The 15,608-nt window shown below is 41.5% G+C and overlaps 1 protein-coding gene across 3 annotated transcripts in view; it reads right to left on the reverse strand.

Moving 5' to 3' along the window:
• Positions 1-219: 219 nt before the first annotated feature.
• LOC128741437 (disintegrin and metalloproteinase domain-containing protein 10) overlaps positions 220-15,608 on the reverse strand; it is a 131,780-nt gene continuing 116,391 nt past the window's right edge. For all 3 annotated transcript variants that reach the window (XM_053837252.1, XM_053837254.1, XM_053837253.1), the window contains exons 7-15: positions 12,646-12,795; positions 12,412-12,572; positions 12,120-12,354; positions 11,538-12,060; positions 10,806-11,047; positions 10,458-10,739; positions 10,128-10,401; positions 9,632-9,935; positions 220-3,353 (exon numbers count right to left, since the gene is read on the reverse strand). In XM_053837252.1, coding sequence (XP_053693227.1) covers positions 9,889-9,935; positions 10,128-10,401; positions 10,458-10,739; positions 10,806-11,047; positions 11,538-12,060; positions 12,120-12,354; positions 12,412-12,572; positions 12,646-12,795 — 1,914 coding nt within the window. In that variant the 3' untranslated portion in view covers positions 220-3,353; positions 9,632-9,888. The remainder of the gene's footprint in view (positions 3,354-9,631; positions 9,936-10,127; positions 10,402-10,457; positions 10,740-10,805; positions 11,048-11,537; positions 12,061-12,119; positions 12,355-12,411; positions 12,573-12,645; positions 12,796-15,608) is intronic.

The raw sequence follows: 15,608 nt of genomic DNA on the forward strand, positions 1-15,608 counted from the left end.
AAGACTTGAAGAGAGTCCTACAATTTATTGGTGTTTTGCGCAGTTTTCCCTCCTCTACAGAAGTAAATCCTGCTGAGGTCCTCTGCTAATCTTCGGAATCGCATTTCACTTCATGCTGGGTCTCCTCAAGATCAAACTAAAATAGTAATTTGTAACTTCTAAGTAACTTCTTTTGTCTATTTCCTTTTCAATCTCAATCACAGCACATAGTTTGGAAATTTTTATTTCTTCCTGCTGTTCTTTATTTAGATCTCTGCTTGTCATCTCATCTCTGCGCCATCAACTCTGGAGCATGACAGATGAATGCCCTATTTACAAACATTTACAAGTGTTACACAATAAACGATCCAGTACTAAATGTTGCGGTCAATGCGGTTCTTTTTTTTTGTATTTGTAACCCATTCCCTACGCATTTTTTGTTTTTCACTCAATTACAACCTCACTTTCTCTTTCTCTCTGTCTCTTTCTTCTTCTTGGTACGTTCCCCGCATGCGCACAATCCCGTCTGCAAAGAAGTGTTGTAGTTCCAATCGTGTCTTGTTCCGTTGCTGCTTTGTTTTACTGGTAGGAGACTTGTTCGCTTCTAAATTTACAATATGTCTAATATGAATGTATATAATAAAAATTAAAAAATAGATCTTTATATATATATTGGTTTTTGTTCTTCGCTTTTCCGCAATTTCTCATCATTTTCGCTACACATTCCTTCCTCTCTCTCTCTCTTTTGTTTTTTCTTTCCCGTTCCTCACGGTTTTCGAACCTAATCGCGTGATGTTTGGGACTCTTCTGCTTTTTTTGTTGTGTTTGATCGTTATCCTTTCAATTATTATCATCTTTGTCCGCCTTTGAATATAATAATATATGTCTAGAACTTATCGCAGTGATTCTAAATGCCGTTCCTAAATTCGCCGCTTATGAAATATCGCCTGTTGCTCATAGCTAGCCGTTTCCGTTGATCCGGACTGAAGCGCCGATACCTAAGTGGATCGAAAATTCCTAACTAAACTAGAGACAAAGTTTTTTTTTTGTTCCGTTTCTTAGAGGAGCTCAGTAATCAACACTTCTCCAACGAGAGAGAATAAAAGGTGAAGAAACAGAAAAAAACAAGCAATGATTTGGACTAAAACCAACGCACCAACAAAAAGAAAACTCAAGGTCCTGCGGAAATCGGGGAAAATTCATTGTAACTAGATAAAATTACATATTTTGGCCTAGATTAATCCGAACAATCTTAACGCTAGCTAGCTTAGTGTTCCATTGCAGGAACAAGTGGAATAACATAAAATCGTGAGGGTTTTGTTCATTTTGCCATTATTGAGTACCTGCGTCGCGTGCGACAATTTGGCAGCGGAATATCAAACTCTGTTCGTTTGCTCGTCGAATTGGAGTGTTGTTGCTTGAGGCAGTATTGAGGAGAATTTGTAGTTTAAATGCGTGCTAAACGTTCGATCTCTGCGCGTTTCTACGTACCTAGATTTTTTTTTGTTAGCAATAATGAGTGTAGTAAACCATCGCGGGTGGTGAAGCCACCGGAAAACCAAATCCTTTTTTAATACTTTGAACGATGTGCGAGTGTCTTTTCTACCCACAGTGTTCACAGGATGAAAAATGCACTCTTTCTATCTTATTGGTATTAGACGAAAAAATATATAGATATATCACATATTACAGATCATGCTTGTTGGCGTTCGGTTTCGTCTAGGTTCGGAAGGTTGTACCGTTTGTTGGATAGTACCTGGTAGCCAAAGGACAAATTGTTACTGATCAAAGTATGAAATTGGGCCTGATTTTTATAAGTAGAATAATAGCTGTCTGGTCAGTCTTCTGCTGAGGAGGTCAAATATAAAGAGAATAAATTTCACAATATTTTCAGGGGAAAACCAGTACAACCTTCCACTGACGAACATATTCTGCCAACGAAATTAGTTCAAGTTTTGGTACTTGTTGCTCGTTAAGAAGGATGCCGGAATGGGAAAGTGACGTACAATTTTGAACAAACGGGTTTGATAGAATTTTTGCTTCCTCACTTTCCGCACAACTGCAAACTTCGTCAGCCCCTCAGCCAACGCGACGAATCGAAACGACTCGGCTATACATATCTAAAACTATCCATAAAATAATCCATCGAACAGTCAACCACAATCTAATTGTGACGGCGCACACGCCAATCCGTAGCGGAGGAAAATAGAAAATAGGAAAAGAAGCAATTCACAGTTTACATACTCCCGCTTTGCTGCTGCTGCTATGTTTTCTGTTATACTTTTCTTTTCACTAGCAATACTAACTTTTTTTTTGTTTAAACTTCTGTTTTGTGTTCACTATTTTTTCTGGACCCGAAGGAAAGTTGAAGTGAATGTCTCTTCATGTTTTGTTGTTTTATTTTTCGTTTCGTTTTGTCTCTTACTCAAACTGAGGGCGCTAAAACAACTCATCTAACCAGTTTTCCATCACCGTTTTTTGATACGTTTCCATTGTCCTAACACTTATTGGTGAAACAATCATGAACGATTCCTACTAGTCGTGCTCGAAAATGCTGCTGTATGCTTTCGAAATCACAATCCAGTCCGAAACCCAATCAATAACACCGTTGGAAACAAGCAGCTAATGCTATCCATTGGATTTGAACCAATCGCTTTAGATCAATCAAATATGTTTCACACGCTAATGAAAATTAGTCTCCTGCAATCAACCTGATCTGTACTAGCTTGGTCTAGAATCGACCCTAATACTATGTTTTTAATCCTTATCTCACACTCTCGCTCGCTCTCTGTCTCTTTCACTCCATCCGTTAAATCACTCACGTCTCACGTCCAAAAAACTTTTAATCTTCTTCATCTATTTTATATTGAGAAAAACGTCTATTTGATTTTCGGTTTCCTCCTGCTCATATTGAGTGTGAGTTTTTCGCTTTTCGCTCATGCCTGCCTGTGCTTGCTTGCTTACATCCCGCTACCGCGTTTCTTCCTCTTCTTCTTTTGGTTCATCTTATTAGAAAAATAAAAATATCTTATAAATATTGTTATTGTTGTTGTAGTGAATTTTCCGTTCGACATTCTCAAAGAATGCGTCATCATCAGTGTTGTCGATGGCGCCGCCGCCGCCGCCGTCGTCGTTGTCCGCTGCACCTACGACTGTTGTTGTTGTCACATTTAGCAGCTGCAGACGCGGACGCCCGTCGCCGCTAGTGGAAAGCTGGAATTGGTGGTGATGATACCGAGGGCCATCTTGTCAGACCTTATTGTTGGTGTGGTGGCGCCGGGGCAGCTCGCCGTACGTACTCCGATCCGGATAGGCTTCGGCGTACAGCTCGGCATTGCTCATCCTGCTATAATTCTGTATCAGTGGCGCAGTTGCTGCAAAGCAGGGGGGGTTGAAAATTTCTACGTTACTTCGATTATTGAAATATGCGGTCGGGATGATCAACCAGTTAGTACAAAACGAAATGAGAAACCGATGCGTTTGGTTTAGTAGGTTCGAGTGTTAGTAATAGACAGTAAAAAAAATGTTGGTGAACCTAGCAAGAGTGAACCAGCACCTTAAAACATACTGAATATCATCCCCAGGATTAAGGACTATTGAAAAATGAAAAGTTAGTTATCGAGTTATCGAAAAACCTTTTTTTTATATTAGGTTAGTAGAATGCTTTTTAACAAGGTTATCAAAAAAAATTTTATTTCGAAAAATATTCTATCCGATGCTTTACAAACAAAATTTAGACAAAATTTAGTGATGAGCTGCAACCCCTGACACGGCAAAAACCCAAATGACGGTAAAATTTCGTATGTTGCATTTGAGGACACTGATTGTCAGCCAATTTCGAGCACTACGCCCCATGGACTGAGATACTACACTGCTGACAGTGCCTATCTTTCTCAGTTTTCTACCCTTCAGAACAATATCATTCCTCAATTGCAATGCTGAATGAATGCTTGACTAACCTGTTAGTTAATTTTATTGCTCTTGACTGATATTGTAGATCTCAGACTTTAGTTTTTTAAACTGCCTGCTTTTAAAATCAACCAAAACCTGGCGTAAGCGAATTAATTAAAACCTCAGAGCAATGTTTACGTTTATTGTTATTTCGTTTGCCGTTGTCCGGAATTTAAAATGAATGAATGAATGATTCACACTTGATTTCATTCACTATTGTCGAGAATGAGTAAATGTAGAGAACAACACGAACATGTAATGCGCTGGAATCGTTGGTTTCAAATTGACAATGCTGAGCTTATTTCATCTGTATGAGCAGTATGCATATATTGAAAATGAGCAGTATATTGTAGCAATTCTGGCATATTGCGGGTTATTCAACTACTTAATTAAACGTTGGTCAGGTGATCACCAAATAGCTTTGTGGATATTTTTACGTTTGAAAGAGGTAACATCGGATTACCAGGCCTTGACCAGGTTGACCGTTATCGTTCGAGTTGGCGTGAGGTCCTGTCACCGCACCGGTCTGTAGATTCGTATCCTGCCGACTTGATTGTTCATACCCCGATGACGATCTTGATGTCCCGTGGCGAACAGCTGCGGTACGTCGCTTTCATTCCACAGTGGTCCAAAAGGGCGAAAAGCGTAACTTTTTTCATAGTTTCTTTTGCTTTCAATTTATTATTTATGGTCTTCAGTACTTTTGTTCGTATGAATATCCCCCTTAATCTAAAATTGTCAAAAGTTAGTCATTGCTTACTATAATGAAAATAAAAAACTAAATTTTTTGTGTTAGGAAATAAAGTTTCTTCGGCAATGTTGTAAATAATGTAAAAACAAGCAACTTTGCTGAAGAAATAAAATTTCTATCTTTATCGAGTGCTGAACTATAGGGCATATTATTTAAAAATTCTTAAAAAATTGGTTTTTTATACTTAGCTTTTCTTGGTTGCATTTTACAAGAATTCAATGTTCTAGGCAATTATCGAAGCACTCAAAATACACGTCGTTTTTGCAATAGACCACAAATCTCTTGAACCTTTACTTGCTAAGTTATCGCATATTCAAGCTTTAAATTTCCATAGCTTCACGTGCCCGTGGGGTAAAATGGGGCAAGCGAATTTATGAAATCAGCGCTTCATCTTAAAGCTTAAGTCGAGTACTATAAACTTATATGGGTTTCGCTTGTCCCCAACCACTCAAATGAGAGTACGGCAAGCATACGTTTTATGTGTTTCGCGTTCGCTATAGCCTCGATACACGTCCATTCTTTTGTGTTAGTAGATAGACATATGGTTTTTTCGGCAAAGTTGTAGAAAATATAAAGGCAAACAACTTTGTTAAAGGAATCACGTTTCTAACTCTATCGAGTGCAGAGCTATAGAGCAGTTTCTTCAGAAATTCGCTGAAAGTTAGCTGTTCATATTTAGCTTATGTTGGTTGCATTTTACAAGAACATATGGTTCTAGGCGATTATTGAAGGACTCAAAATACACGTTTTTTCAGAAGATTTCAAATCTCTAGGACCTTTCCTTACAAAGTTATCGCTTTTGGCTCGTGTTAAGAAAAAATAAAGCCTGAATAATGCCTTAAATAACTGCCGGCTGCACCTCGATCAATCATCGAACGGTGGAGGGGTGTGAACGGTATTCAGGCTTGACTTGCGCTCTGCCACGTTTTCGGATATAGTCCTACCACTGGTTATCTCCTCTGGTTCTGTTTGGTTTGCATTCAGGGTGCATGCTTATGATTTAAGATCCACTCCGGCATGGCCCAGCATGCTTGATACTTTCCGTGATCCAGAGTGTTCGTTTGGCACGTATGACGATTGTGCGCTCACGGACATGGTGCTGGAGTAGATTCTTCAGTTCAGCAGCAAGTAGACCCACCTTTATCGAAGAATCCTTAGCAGCGTACATGTGTTGAAGGTCTCTTGCTAGGAAGTCGAATTGCAGTTGGAGACGATTAATGACCCGAAAGTTTCGGACGCGCATGGTACGGGGTGCGGTTCTCTGCAGCTTCTATCAAGTACACTTCCTCATGGTCCGAGATGGTACTGCCTTACTTACTTAAGGCTACTCGTCGCAAGTTCGTTACGCATCGCGACACACGGAAGTCCCTCTATTCCTGGTGCCGGTGGGGTTCTTGAAGAGAACGGATTCCACTGCATAGTCGTCCGGCATCCTTTCGACGTGTCCGGCCCGCCGTAGTCTCCCAACTTTCGCCAGGTGTACGATGGGAATCTCCGTCAATAGTCACTGTCCGTGGGAGGCAACAAACGTCGCTTTCTCTGAAACCTCTTCCTACAATATGTTTGGTTTTCGACGCATCGATTTGTAAACCCTATCCTCCTAGCCGCCGTTTTTAGTCTGGCGTAGATTGCCTTCGCCGTCCTCAGGTTTCTAGTAACGATGTCGAGGTCATCTGCGGAGGCAAGGAATTGGCTACTCTTGCTGAAGATCGTTCCTCTCGATTTGATACCCGCTCGCCGGATCACACCTTCAATAGCGATATTGAATAACATACAGACAGATGGTACTGCCGGTAAACGTTTTTAATTTAATCATCGAACTAGGAGAGGCTAGTACTAGTACTAGTTTTTGTCGAGAAGTAGTTTCTGACCATCAATATGGTGTTCAAGACCTCGAACATTGAGATGCCCGATACGTAGATTTGGAGTACATATTACTGTTGGACATGTCGGACGAAACAGCATTGGAGAATACAGATGAGTCGTTTATGCATTAGTCCTGACCAGTGAACTCTACCAGATGTTGAGTGCTGTCAACCAGTGTGTCGCTCATGTAGCGACATTCCGAATCCAAAAAACCGGTATTCTCTCCTTCACAGCAAGCGATTTTGTTGATAGCAAGATAACAAACAGGGAGCAAAAGATGTTCATGAGTTAGAAGGCCCATACCCCAACATGGCCCGCAATGACACATGAAATATAATACAGAATGCATTTCGGCGATAAATTGCAGAACGGTGAGGTGTTCCATCACCGTTTAAATGAACCAACGTTTGTAAATTGTTAGCGAAAAATATTCACTGAGATTTTTTGTCCCTCTATTTCCCGCAAGCGCGTATTTAATTTAACTCAAGTTCGGTCGATTTTTGTACCGAATTCAACAAGTTCCCTAAATAATATTCCGGTGTGCCGAATACCTACTGTTCGTTCCCCAGTCACAAAAGAGTTACCGTGAAAGCGAACTAATCGGCCCTCTCTACTCAATACGCATCAATAATCGTTGTACGGTCAAGCTAATCTAATCGTTATCACCCGATTACGATCAATCGGTCGCTTCTATGCGACAAGCAGAACTACCGATCCACATAAGCAAGTGCACTTAAGCCTGCTCAACGGCCAAAATGCACATTAACACACTCGCTTTGTGAATTTGCTACTTTAGTTCTATCTAATTTCTGGTTAAATAAATCGTTGGTTTAAATGGACCCGCGCTAGGTTTGTGTCTCGGTTAAGGAACCGCACTTCAAGTTCTTAAGCAGTCGCACTTCGAGTGCTTTAAGGAACCATATACGTAACTAGTTTGGCTAGCTAATCATTCTGACCAGCGGACGGTGACTATTTATTCGTGGCATTACGTTGAGGTAATCGGCAAACATTGTCCTTTGGGCCGGATAGGCGTCGAATGGTATCCGCCTACCCGGCAAGGCTTTCTCCTATTCAAGTTTAATGGCGATCGGCGCCATCGCATCTGGTAAATTAATTCTAATCAAGGTATTGCTACACATCCATTTCTACCCGTTCTTATCAATTGTTCTACCGGGTCTCTCTATTTGTGCAACGTAGACCGAATAATGCCGAGGGTGCTAAACGGAGAAAAATCTCATCGCTTTGCCAGCTCACGGCCAAATAGTTGCATTTGACGACAATAGACGCTTTATCCATCTCGATTGCACGGAACAATCGAACAACCTAGCTGAGGATTTATTCAATTCAAGGCAATTGAATTGAGGTTCCTATTGAAACACTACCCTCTTTTGGGTTTACGCAGTCTTTCGTTTCAGGATTTTTACAATCCACAAACATGTCATCAGCCGAAAAAGGAAGCTCCGTAAGCTCAAGAACCGCAAACGAGTGGCCATCATATCTCTTGCGGAAATTTCCAACTTTGCTACCAACTAACAAGTGGATCGAGATGAACTGCAGGTTCTAGTACGATTAGCAAATTTATCTGCATTGCGGAGTGATTATAATGTCGTGCAAATAACCGAACTAAAATCATTAGAAAAAGGACGAAGAGGTTTAGAATGTTTACGACAAGGAGACTATAGACATTGAGAGGATGTATTACCGAGTCAAAACTACGCTTCTTTGACAAAATCAAGGGATGAACAACCAAGCTAGCAACTTCATGTCAAACTGCCAAACGTCTAAACTCCAATCTTCAGCAGGGATCATGAAAGTTGGATGAATTTTCACTCGGCACTCGGCAATTTTTGAATGGTAGACAGAGTCTCAGCAATCAAGTTTGATCATCTAATCTAATTTTTGCAACAACGGGTTAGTGTTCTACAGACGGCGGGAAAGGGAAACGTCCCTTTCGGTCCATAAATTATGGGTCAGTGCGTGGCGGTTTCCGCAGTTGCATAATTTGTTCTGAACAGTATACGCCGTATCAGTGCTCTTCTTTTTCGAAAAAGACGGTTGGGGAAAAGGAACGGTTAGTTAGACGCTACCAACGCTACCGCTAGTAAATTGAAAAAGAATAATTCCGGTAATTTAAAGAAACATGTCATGTGATGGACAAAGAACATGGAGAGATGAAAACAGTGTTTCAATGAGTAACACTATAAAATGAAGATCCGTTAAGGAGATGTGTCATTTGCGTGCAATGCCATGAAAATTGTTCAAATCGAGGAATATTAACAACTCAAGACAAGGGACTGTATAAGATATTTGGTCGCAATCAATGTGCATGCGATGTAACAGAATTGCATTCTAATATGGACTCCCAAGTAAAAAACGTAAACGTTACACGCTTGTAGATTAATTTCCCTTAAACAAAGCTTCGTCACATAATCGTCATTAATTTTGAATTTAGTTTAAATTTTGTTAACGCCAATTGTTGAAACTGTTGATCAATGATTAGATTAAAAAACTGGTAGAACAATGATCTAATGCTCAATAATCAAACTCCGACATGAGTTTTTGACCCCGAATTAACAAAAAACCAATAAACGAATGATGTGTTAATTACAACAACAACAACCAAATCGTAACATAAAATATATAACACTGAAAGATATGTTCTATCTAAAGAGAAAATTTTCATGACGGCAACGGAGCATTATTGTAACGGAACGATCTGCCTATGGTGGGTTGTAGGTTGCTTGTGGGACCATACGCACCATCGTTCACAATTTTGAAGATGTTCCAAAAACAAACAAACAAACGGAGATGGGAAACGGACTCTACTGAAGAAGAAAGAAAGCAGAAGGCTAAGGTGTCAGGTCAGCCAACTAATCAAAGCGAATCGAATTCTACGGAATCAAACGCGCTACAGTCTACGGGGGGTATGAAAAATAGGAGGAAAAAACTATTGTTAAAGTTAAGAATGTTAGTAGCTATAACCATTGCATTGCTATGCGACTGTACAGTGAAGTTTTTTTTCTTTTGTGTGGGTTAATTCAAATGATAAGGCAAACGCAAGTTAGGGAGAATAAAAATGCTTACTACTTTTGTTCCTGGGATCAATGTTTTCGGTTTCTAACAATACAGCCACTCAAACGAAATCAAGTCTACTAATGCTTGACTGGGATCAATTTGTCTTTTCAATTTTGTGATAGTCGTGATTATCCTAGTGTATGAATAAGTTTGTTGGCTAAGCACTCTCTTTCAAAAGAAGCGTATGATAAACTAGTGATGTATGTTTGTGTGGGTGTGTGTGACGTTTTGTAGCTGTAGATTTTAGCCTAATCGCCTCTGCGGGTTTACGATTTGGATCTATGCTTACTGGGATGTCGCTTTTTGTGAGCGGCTAAAAGGAATTGTAAACAGAAGATTATTATTTGCGATGATGGAAAGCAAAAAAAAAACTCTAAAGATAACAGCGAAAGTGGGGAAAAATCGAAAAGGGATACAAAGTAAAACGGAAAACGTTCCGTGTGGTAAGAAGAAGGTAAACAGGAAACAACTTCAAAAAACGGTAACAACTCTTGGTAGAACACACCTTTCGGTGGATAGTATTGTTGGCCTCTGCCTTCACCATACCCATGCGCTGGCACTCTGGAACTATTGGACGGCCGACTGCCGCCGGTGGAGGAGGACGGATGCCCGCTTCGGCGTTCGCCATGACCGTCAGCACCACCGCCGCCTCTACTTCTGCCGCCACCACCACCTCCCCCTGCACCGCCTCCTCCTCCTCCTCCACCACCACCTCCACCACGAGAGCGTTCATTTGGCCCGGGAGGAACACTTCGCGGCCCGTGACCACCGTGATGGCGCTAAAAAAAAAGACGGTACAAGTTAAAAATGATCTCCTAGCGAACTCATTACTCACCATTCGCCGAAGAGTGTTCATCGGCCTTCGCAGGGTATCGGTAATCCGTCGGGCCGGCGGTTTCTTCGGATTGGAACTGGGCGTATGCACGGCGCAGCACTTGATGAACATGCCCATGAAGATGACGAATAGGATACTGATCAGGCACACCATGTACCAGTTCTCCGTCACCCACTGGGCGACGGTTTGCAGCGTGTGCCGGTTGAACAGCATGTTCTTCAGCCGCACCAGCGGGCCCTCGGCATCGATGGCGCGGCATTTTAAAAATACATCACAGTAACCCTACCGGAGAAGAGTGCATTGAAAAACAGAGTGTAACGTTTAAGCGTCGAAGCAAGCCGATCTTACTTGGAAGTTATCACAGGGTGATCCGGGCCGCAAGCTAATACCACCTTCCGGCAGCTGGAATAGGTGCGCAAATTCGCTGGTGCTCCGGCAGGTGTTGGTATCGTTCCCGTTCTGGCACGCCAGCTCGCACAGCTTGCGCTTGTCGATGTTTGGAATGATGTGGGACGTCAGGAAGCACTCGGTCATGTTCCACAGCAGGCAGATGGAACCGGAACAGTCACCCTTGATGCACAGTTGAGTTCCTGGGTAAGAAACAGCGAAAGAATAGTTTTTTTTTACAAACGAACTACTAGATTCTGCAGTATTGCCAGGCATAAATTAGTTTGATGTGGTAATTTTGGAGGATTATTATTTGCGTCTTCAAGAAAGAAGTTTGATTCAAGTTTTCTTCGAAAACTGAAACTCCGAAAGCATATTAAGCAATATTCAATAAAAACTATCGATGAAGTCGTGAAAAAACAACCAAGAATGTCGGATTTGTTATCATCACAACAATGCCGGGCAGCTCATCATCTGTATTCGCCTGATTTACGACCTGACAACTTTTTATTGTATGGTTATATCGAACAAAACAAATGGGAAAAGCGATTTTCATCATCTCAAGTCAAGAAGTTGGTGAAGCAAGCTTCCATGGGTTGGAAAAACTGTTTCGAGGATTAACTTAAACGAAAAAGTGTAACAATTTCAGTGTTTTTTTTTACAAAAATAACATAAAACATCCCCCAAACTCACCGTTATTGCACTTGGTTTTGTCATCGCGGGGCTTCGGTTCGGGACATTCGGCCGTCGTCCCGTTGCAGGTTGAACTCCACGAGCATTCCGTTTCCTCCTTGCAGGTAACGTTGGCATAGCTCGAGACGAACCGGCACGTACTGCTGTCACAGCACGGTCCCTGCGATGGACTGCACTGAGTGCGTGCCTTCCGTGCGCAACCCTTGGCCGATGCGTTCAAACCCGCATCGACCTCGCCGATCACCCGCGGGTAGCAGCACTTGTCGGCACACTCCTCATCGTTGAAACCGCAGTCACACTCCTCACCGATTTCGACAATCTTATTACCACAGAATGCACCCTCCGATGCTAGGAAACAGTTGCGCTTCTTGTTATCTTCGATAGCATCCAGCACGTTGGAGATGTTCCGAACCGAACAGGTGGAAAATTTACTATTGTTCGGTCGATCTCCGCTGGTGGCGCTGGCAAACATGATAAAGTTTCCATTTATCCCTCCCGGGCGACACTCAGCAGGATAATCATGCTACAAAGTATCAAATTTAAATTAAAAGTCATTAAAAACTGTGCCACTTTTCAACTTACCGGTGACCCAAAATTGTGCCCAATCTCGTGCGCTAGCGTGAGCTGAGAAACTTTCGGCGGAACGCGGCTATTGTAGTTCACGAACGTTATGATGCCCGTGTTCAAGGAACGTTTGGTGCTCTGGTACAAGCCCGCCACCGTTTCGGTGTAGGTTTTGTACTTTTCGCAAATACCACCGGACGCACCGGAAGCGGAAGCAACCCACGCCAGACCCAGGGTGCCTCCAGTGAAATCTCTGCGAAAGATTAGTTATTATTATTATTTCGGACCCTAAAAGTTAGAAAATACCAACCTATAAGTAAACACATAAGCCAGGCAGAAAATCTCATGATTCCCCAGCGAGTGCAGATTCAGGAAGTTGGAAACGTCAATGTTCTCCATGCAGAAGGGATTCGATTCTCCGTTGTAGTTCTCATTGCATGCCGAATCGTCATCAATCTTAATTCGTTGAACCTAACCGGGGGAAAAAAAAGAACGCGCAACATGCTAAACTTTCGCTTCCGCTGTAATAAAACAAACTACTCACTTCAAAGCGAATGTTTCGATGTTCTATCCGCCCATCGAACTTGGTATTCCGGTAGATGTAGTTGACTGCGGTCACGTGGTGGGCAATAAGCGACAGAATTTCCTCACGAGTTTTCTCATCAATCTCCGACTTGCGGCCTCCCCGGTCGTGCTGAAGGGAAGGGAAGAACAAAATGTTAAATTTATTTTCCTTCGTGAAATTCAGCCAAAAGCTGAAATGAAGCTCATTCCTTCCAATTTCCCCGCACAGGTGTAAGTAATTCATTTCCGTTTAAAGACAACATTAGCTCAAGTACATGCAAATACATACACAGCAGTTGAAGGAAAACAGTACGCCCGCCCGTCAGTGCTCACCGAATCCGGTCCGTGCCGACACTCGGCTTTTATTGCATGGCCACGATAGAGTCGTTCATTAGAACAAAGCGTCGAATGTCTCCCAGAAGTGGAATAAATAAATCATGCGGTAATTTATTATCCTTGCAACACAGTGCGAGTGTTGTGGTTGGCACATCGTTAAACCAACAGCAAGCACAGCACAACAATTGAGAAGTAAAGTTCGGCAGTAGAGAAGCCTATCGACACCCACCCAGGCCCACACCAATCCCACTGTCGAACGGGCGGGGGACAAATATGTGCGCAAACGGGAGGGATGATTGGTTTGGTGGGTGACGAATGATTCGTTTAAAATTTACGCTGTAACGCTGTAAATTGTTTATAGAACTTTTAACAACCAGCAGCGTCGTCTTGTTTTTCAATGAAAACTGAGAAACAAATGACTAGGTGTTTGCAAACTTTTGGTATTCAATAAAATAAAAAATAAAGAGACATGAATTGCACATACACGTAAATTAATGTCAGAGCCTATTTCCATTTTGGGTTTGCCCTCAGATTTCTACATCCTACGGGGAAAACCCATTATTATTTCATATTCCTTTCGTGGTGATAAATTAGTTCTTCAGGTTCAGGCAACACGAAAAAATAGTTGGCCCAATAATTAGAAACTAGCCGAAAGTACCATCCAATGTCCTTCATATTACCAAAACGTAAGTGGTTTTAGAAGCAAAATAGAAATTTTTGTTGTTGCTACAATACGATTGAGTTATAACATCGTTATTACGAAATCCTGGCTAAATTAGAAGCTACAACAATTGAATTATTCGAAAGAGCAGAGTTTGTCGTATAAAAACAGAAGGTCAAGTTTCGATAACAGAATGTAGCACCTAGGCTTTGCTTTTATTGTGGCATAAATGCCAGAGTATCACTTAACCTTTATTAGCAAAGATACATTGTGCGATACAAAGAACGGCTGTAAGCATATAATATAGAAAACGTTTGGTACAGGAGGTCAGGCTTTCTTCCTTCCTGTCGATATCGAGAAGTTGAATGAAATTCGGTATCATTTCTGGTCCACCCTGAATATTTGAAAAGCTCTGCAGTAGATTGCGGCGCAGTTGCCCTGTCCATTGACAAAAAAACTGATTCTTGTAAGCGTCATAAATTACCAATTCAGCCAAGCAGAGGTTCGCCCTTTAATGATTCCACTAAATAGAGGTTCGGCCTTTCATGATGGCAAATACAATTTCGGCATTCTGTGATAATTGTTGCAGTTCGAATTTCAGTTATTTGTTATTCGAATATTCGGTATCGGTACCAAGGTCGTTATGCCAAATGTTTTTCCGCCAAATTTTTATGGCAAACGACGGTATGTCAAGCAGCATTATGCCAAATGAGTTTATGTTTAATGGATAGCCCCGGTACTCCATTGTATTGTGAAACAACGATGATTGACTCAAGTGCGTATGCCCATTATGCCCACTGTACATTATGCCTATTATCCATTATGCCTATTATCCATTATGCCTAATGTTCGTATGCCTAACGTCGTACACCCATCATAAACAGCGCGTCAAGTGATAGGTCTTCTGGAGGTGACCGGCCGAGAGCCATAAATACGGTAACTATACGGACGATTGCCATACGTACGAATGCCAAATGGACGGAAGCCATAAAGACAAATGCCATGAAATATTTTTGTTATGATGGACGGGATCCATGTTGTATTTTCACATCCAGAAGCTATTTTCACATCTCAAATGAGCTACAGCTAATACAATATGGTCGAAGTTCTGGGCCATCATACCAAAAAATCAAAAGGTGGGTAGAGTAGGACAGAGCATAAGTGCGATGTTTTAAGTTGTCATCACTTTCACTTTCTACTATAAACGATGTGAAGTGATAGTGTTACGCAAAACAAGTTCATTGATTTCTGATTAGGTACCGAGTCGCACTTTTACCCCCCTAGCGGGGCAAAAGTGCGAATACCGCGGGGTAAAAGTGCGATGCTTGAACCCATGAAATTAGCACAGCAGTAGCTAACAAAACCATATCTTCAATCTGCAAAGCAAGGAATATTCTCAATTTGCACCTTTCCTATTTTCCGCTGACGTACTGCAGCCTCCGTCAGATCGAACCTTTACCAAACGTTTTTTTTTTGTTTTACCAGCGGAAAGACACTGTTTTCCTTAGGCCAGCATCTGTAAAGCACACAGTTTTCTGCAGATCTTTCATTTCTAGTATCTACAGTATCGTGCCTGAAACTGTATATAATACCTACACATTTTTGCCTCGTCCATGAATCGCACTTTTGCCCCGTCCTCTGATCGCTCTTTTGCCTCGCTAGGCGCTCGACGGGGTTTGCTCAAATTATGAAAAAGCGAAATATATTTTGTAAATTCTTTTCGACGCATTTTCAAAAGAGATTTGTGAGTTGTGTAAAATGCTGTTATAATTTTTCAACAAGTAATATCTTTCGGTTAATATCGTATTTGCCGTATAACGAAATATGTATTACATCAAAACCACTCTAAAATAACATTTACACATAACTCAGCAACCATGCTTCCTAAACAATAAATGTTTACGATAGATTCAAGCTGCCGGTTTAGTTACCCATCTATGCCAATG

This window comes from Sabethes cyaneus, chromosome 3, assembly GCF_943734655.1.
Source record: "Sabethes cyaneus chromosome 3, idSabCyanKW18_F2, whole genome shotgun sequence".
NCBI classification, from domain to species: Eukaryota; Metazoa; Arthropoda; class Insecta; order Diptera; family Culicidae; genus Sabethes; species Sabethes cyaneus.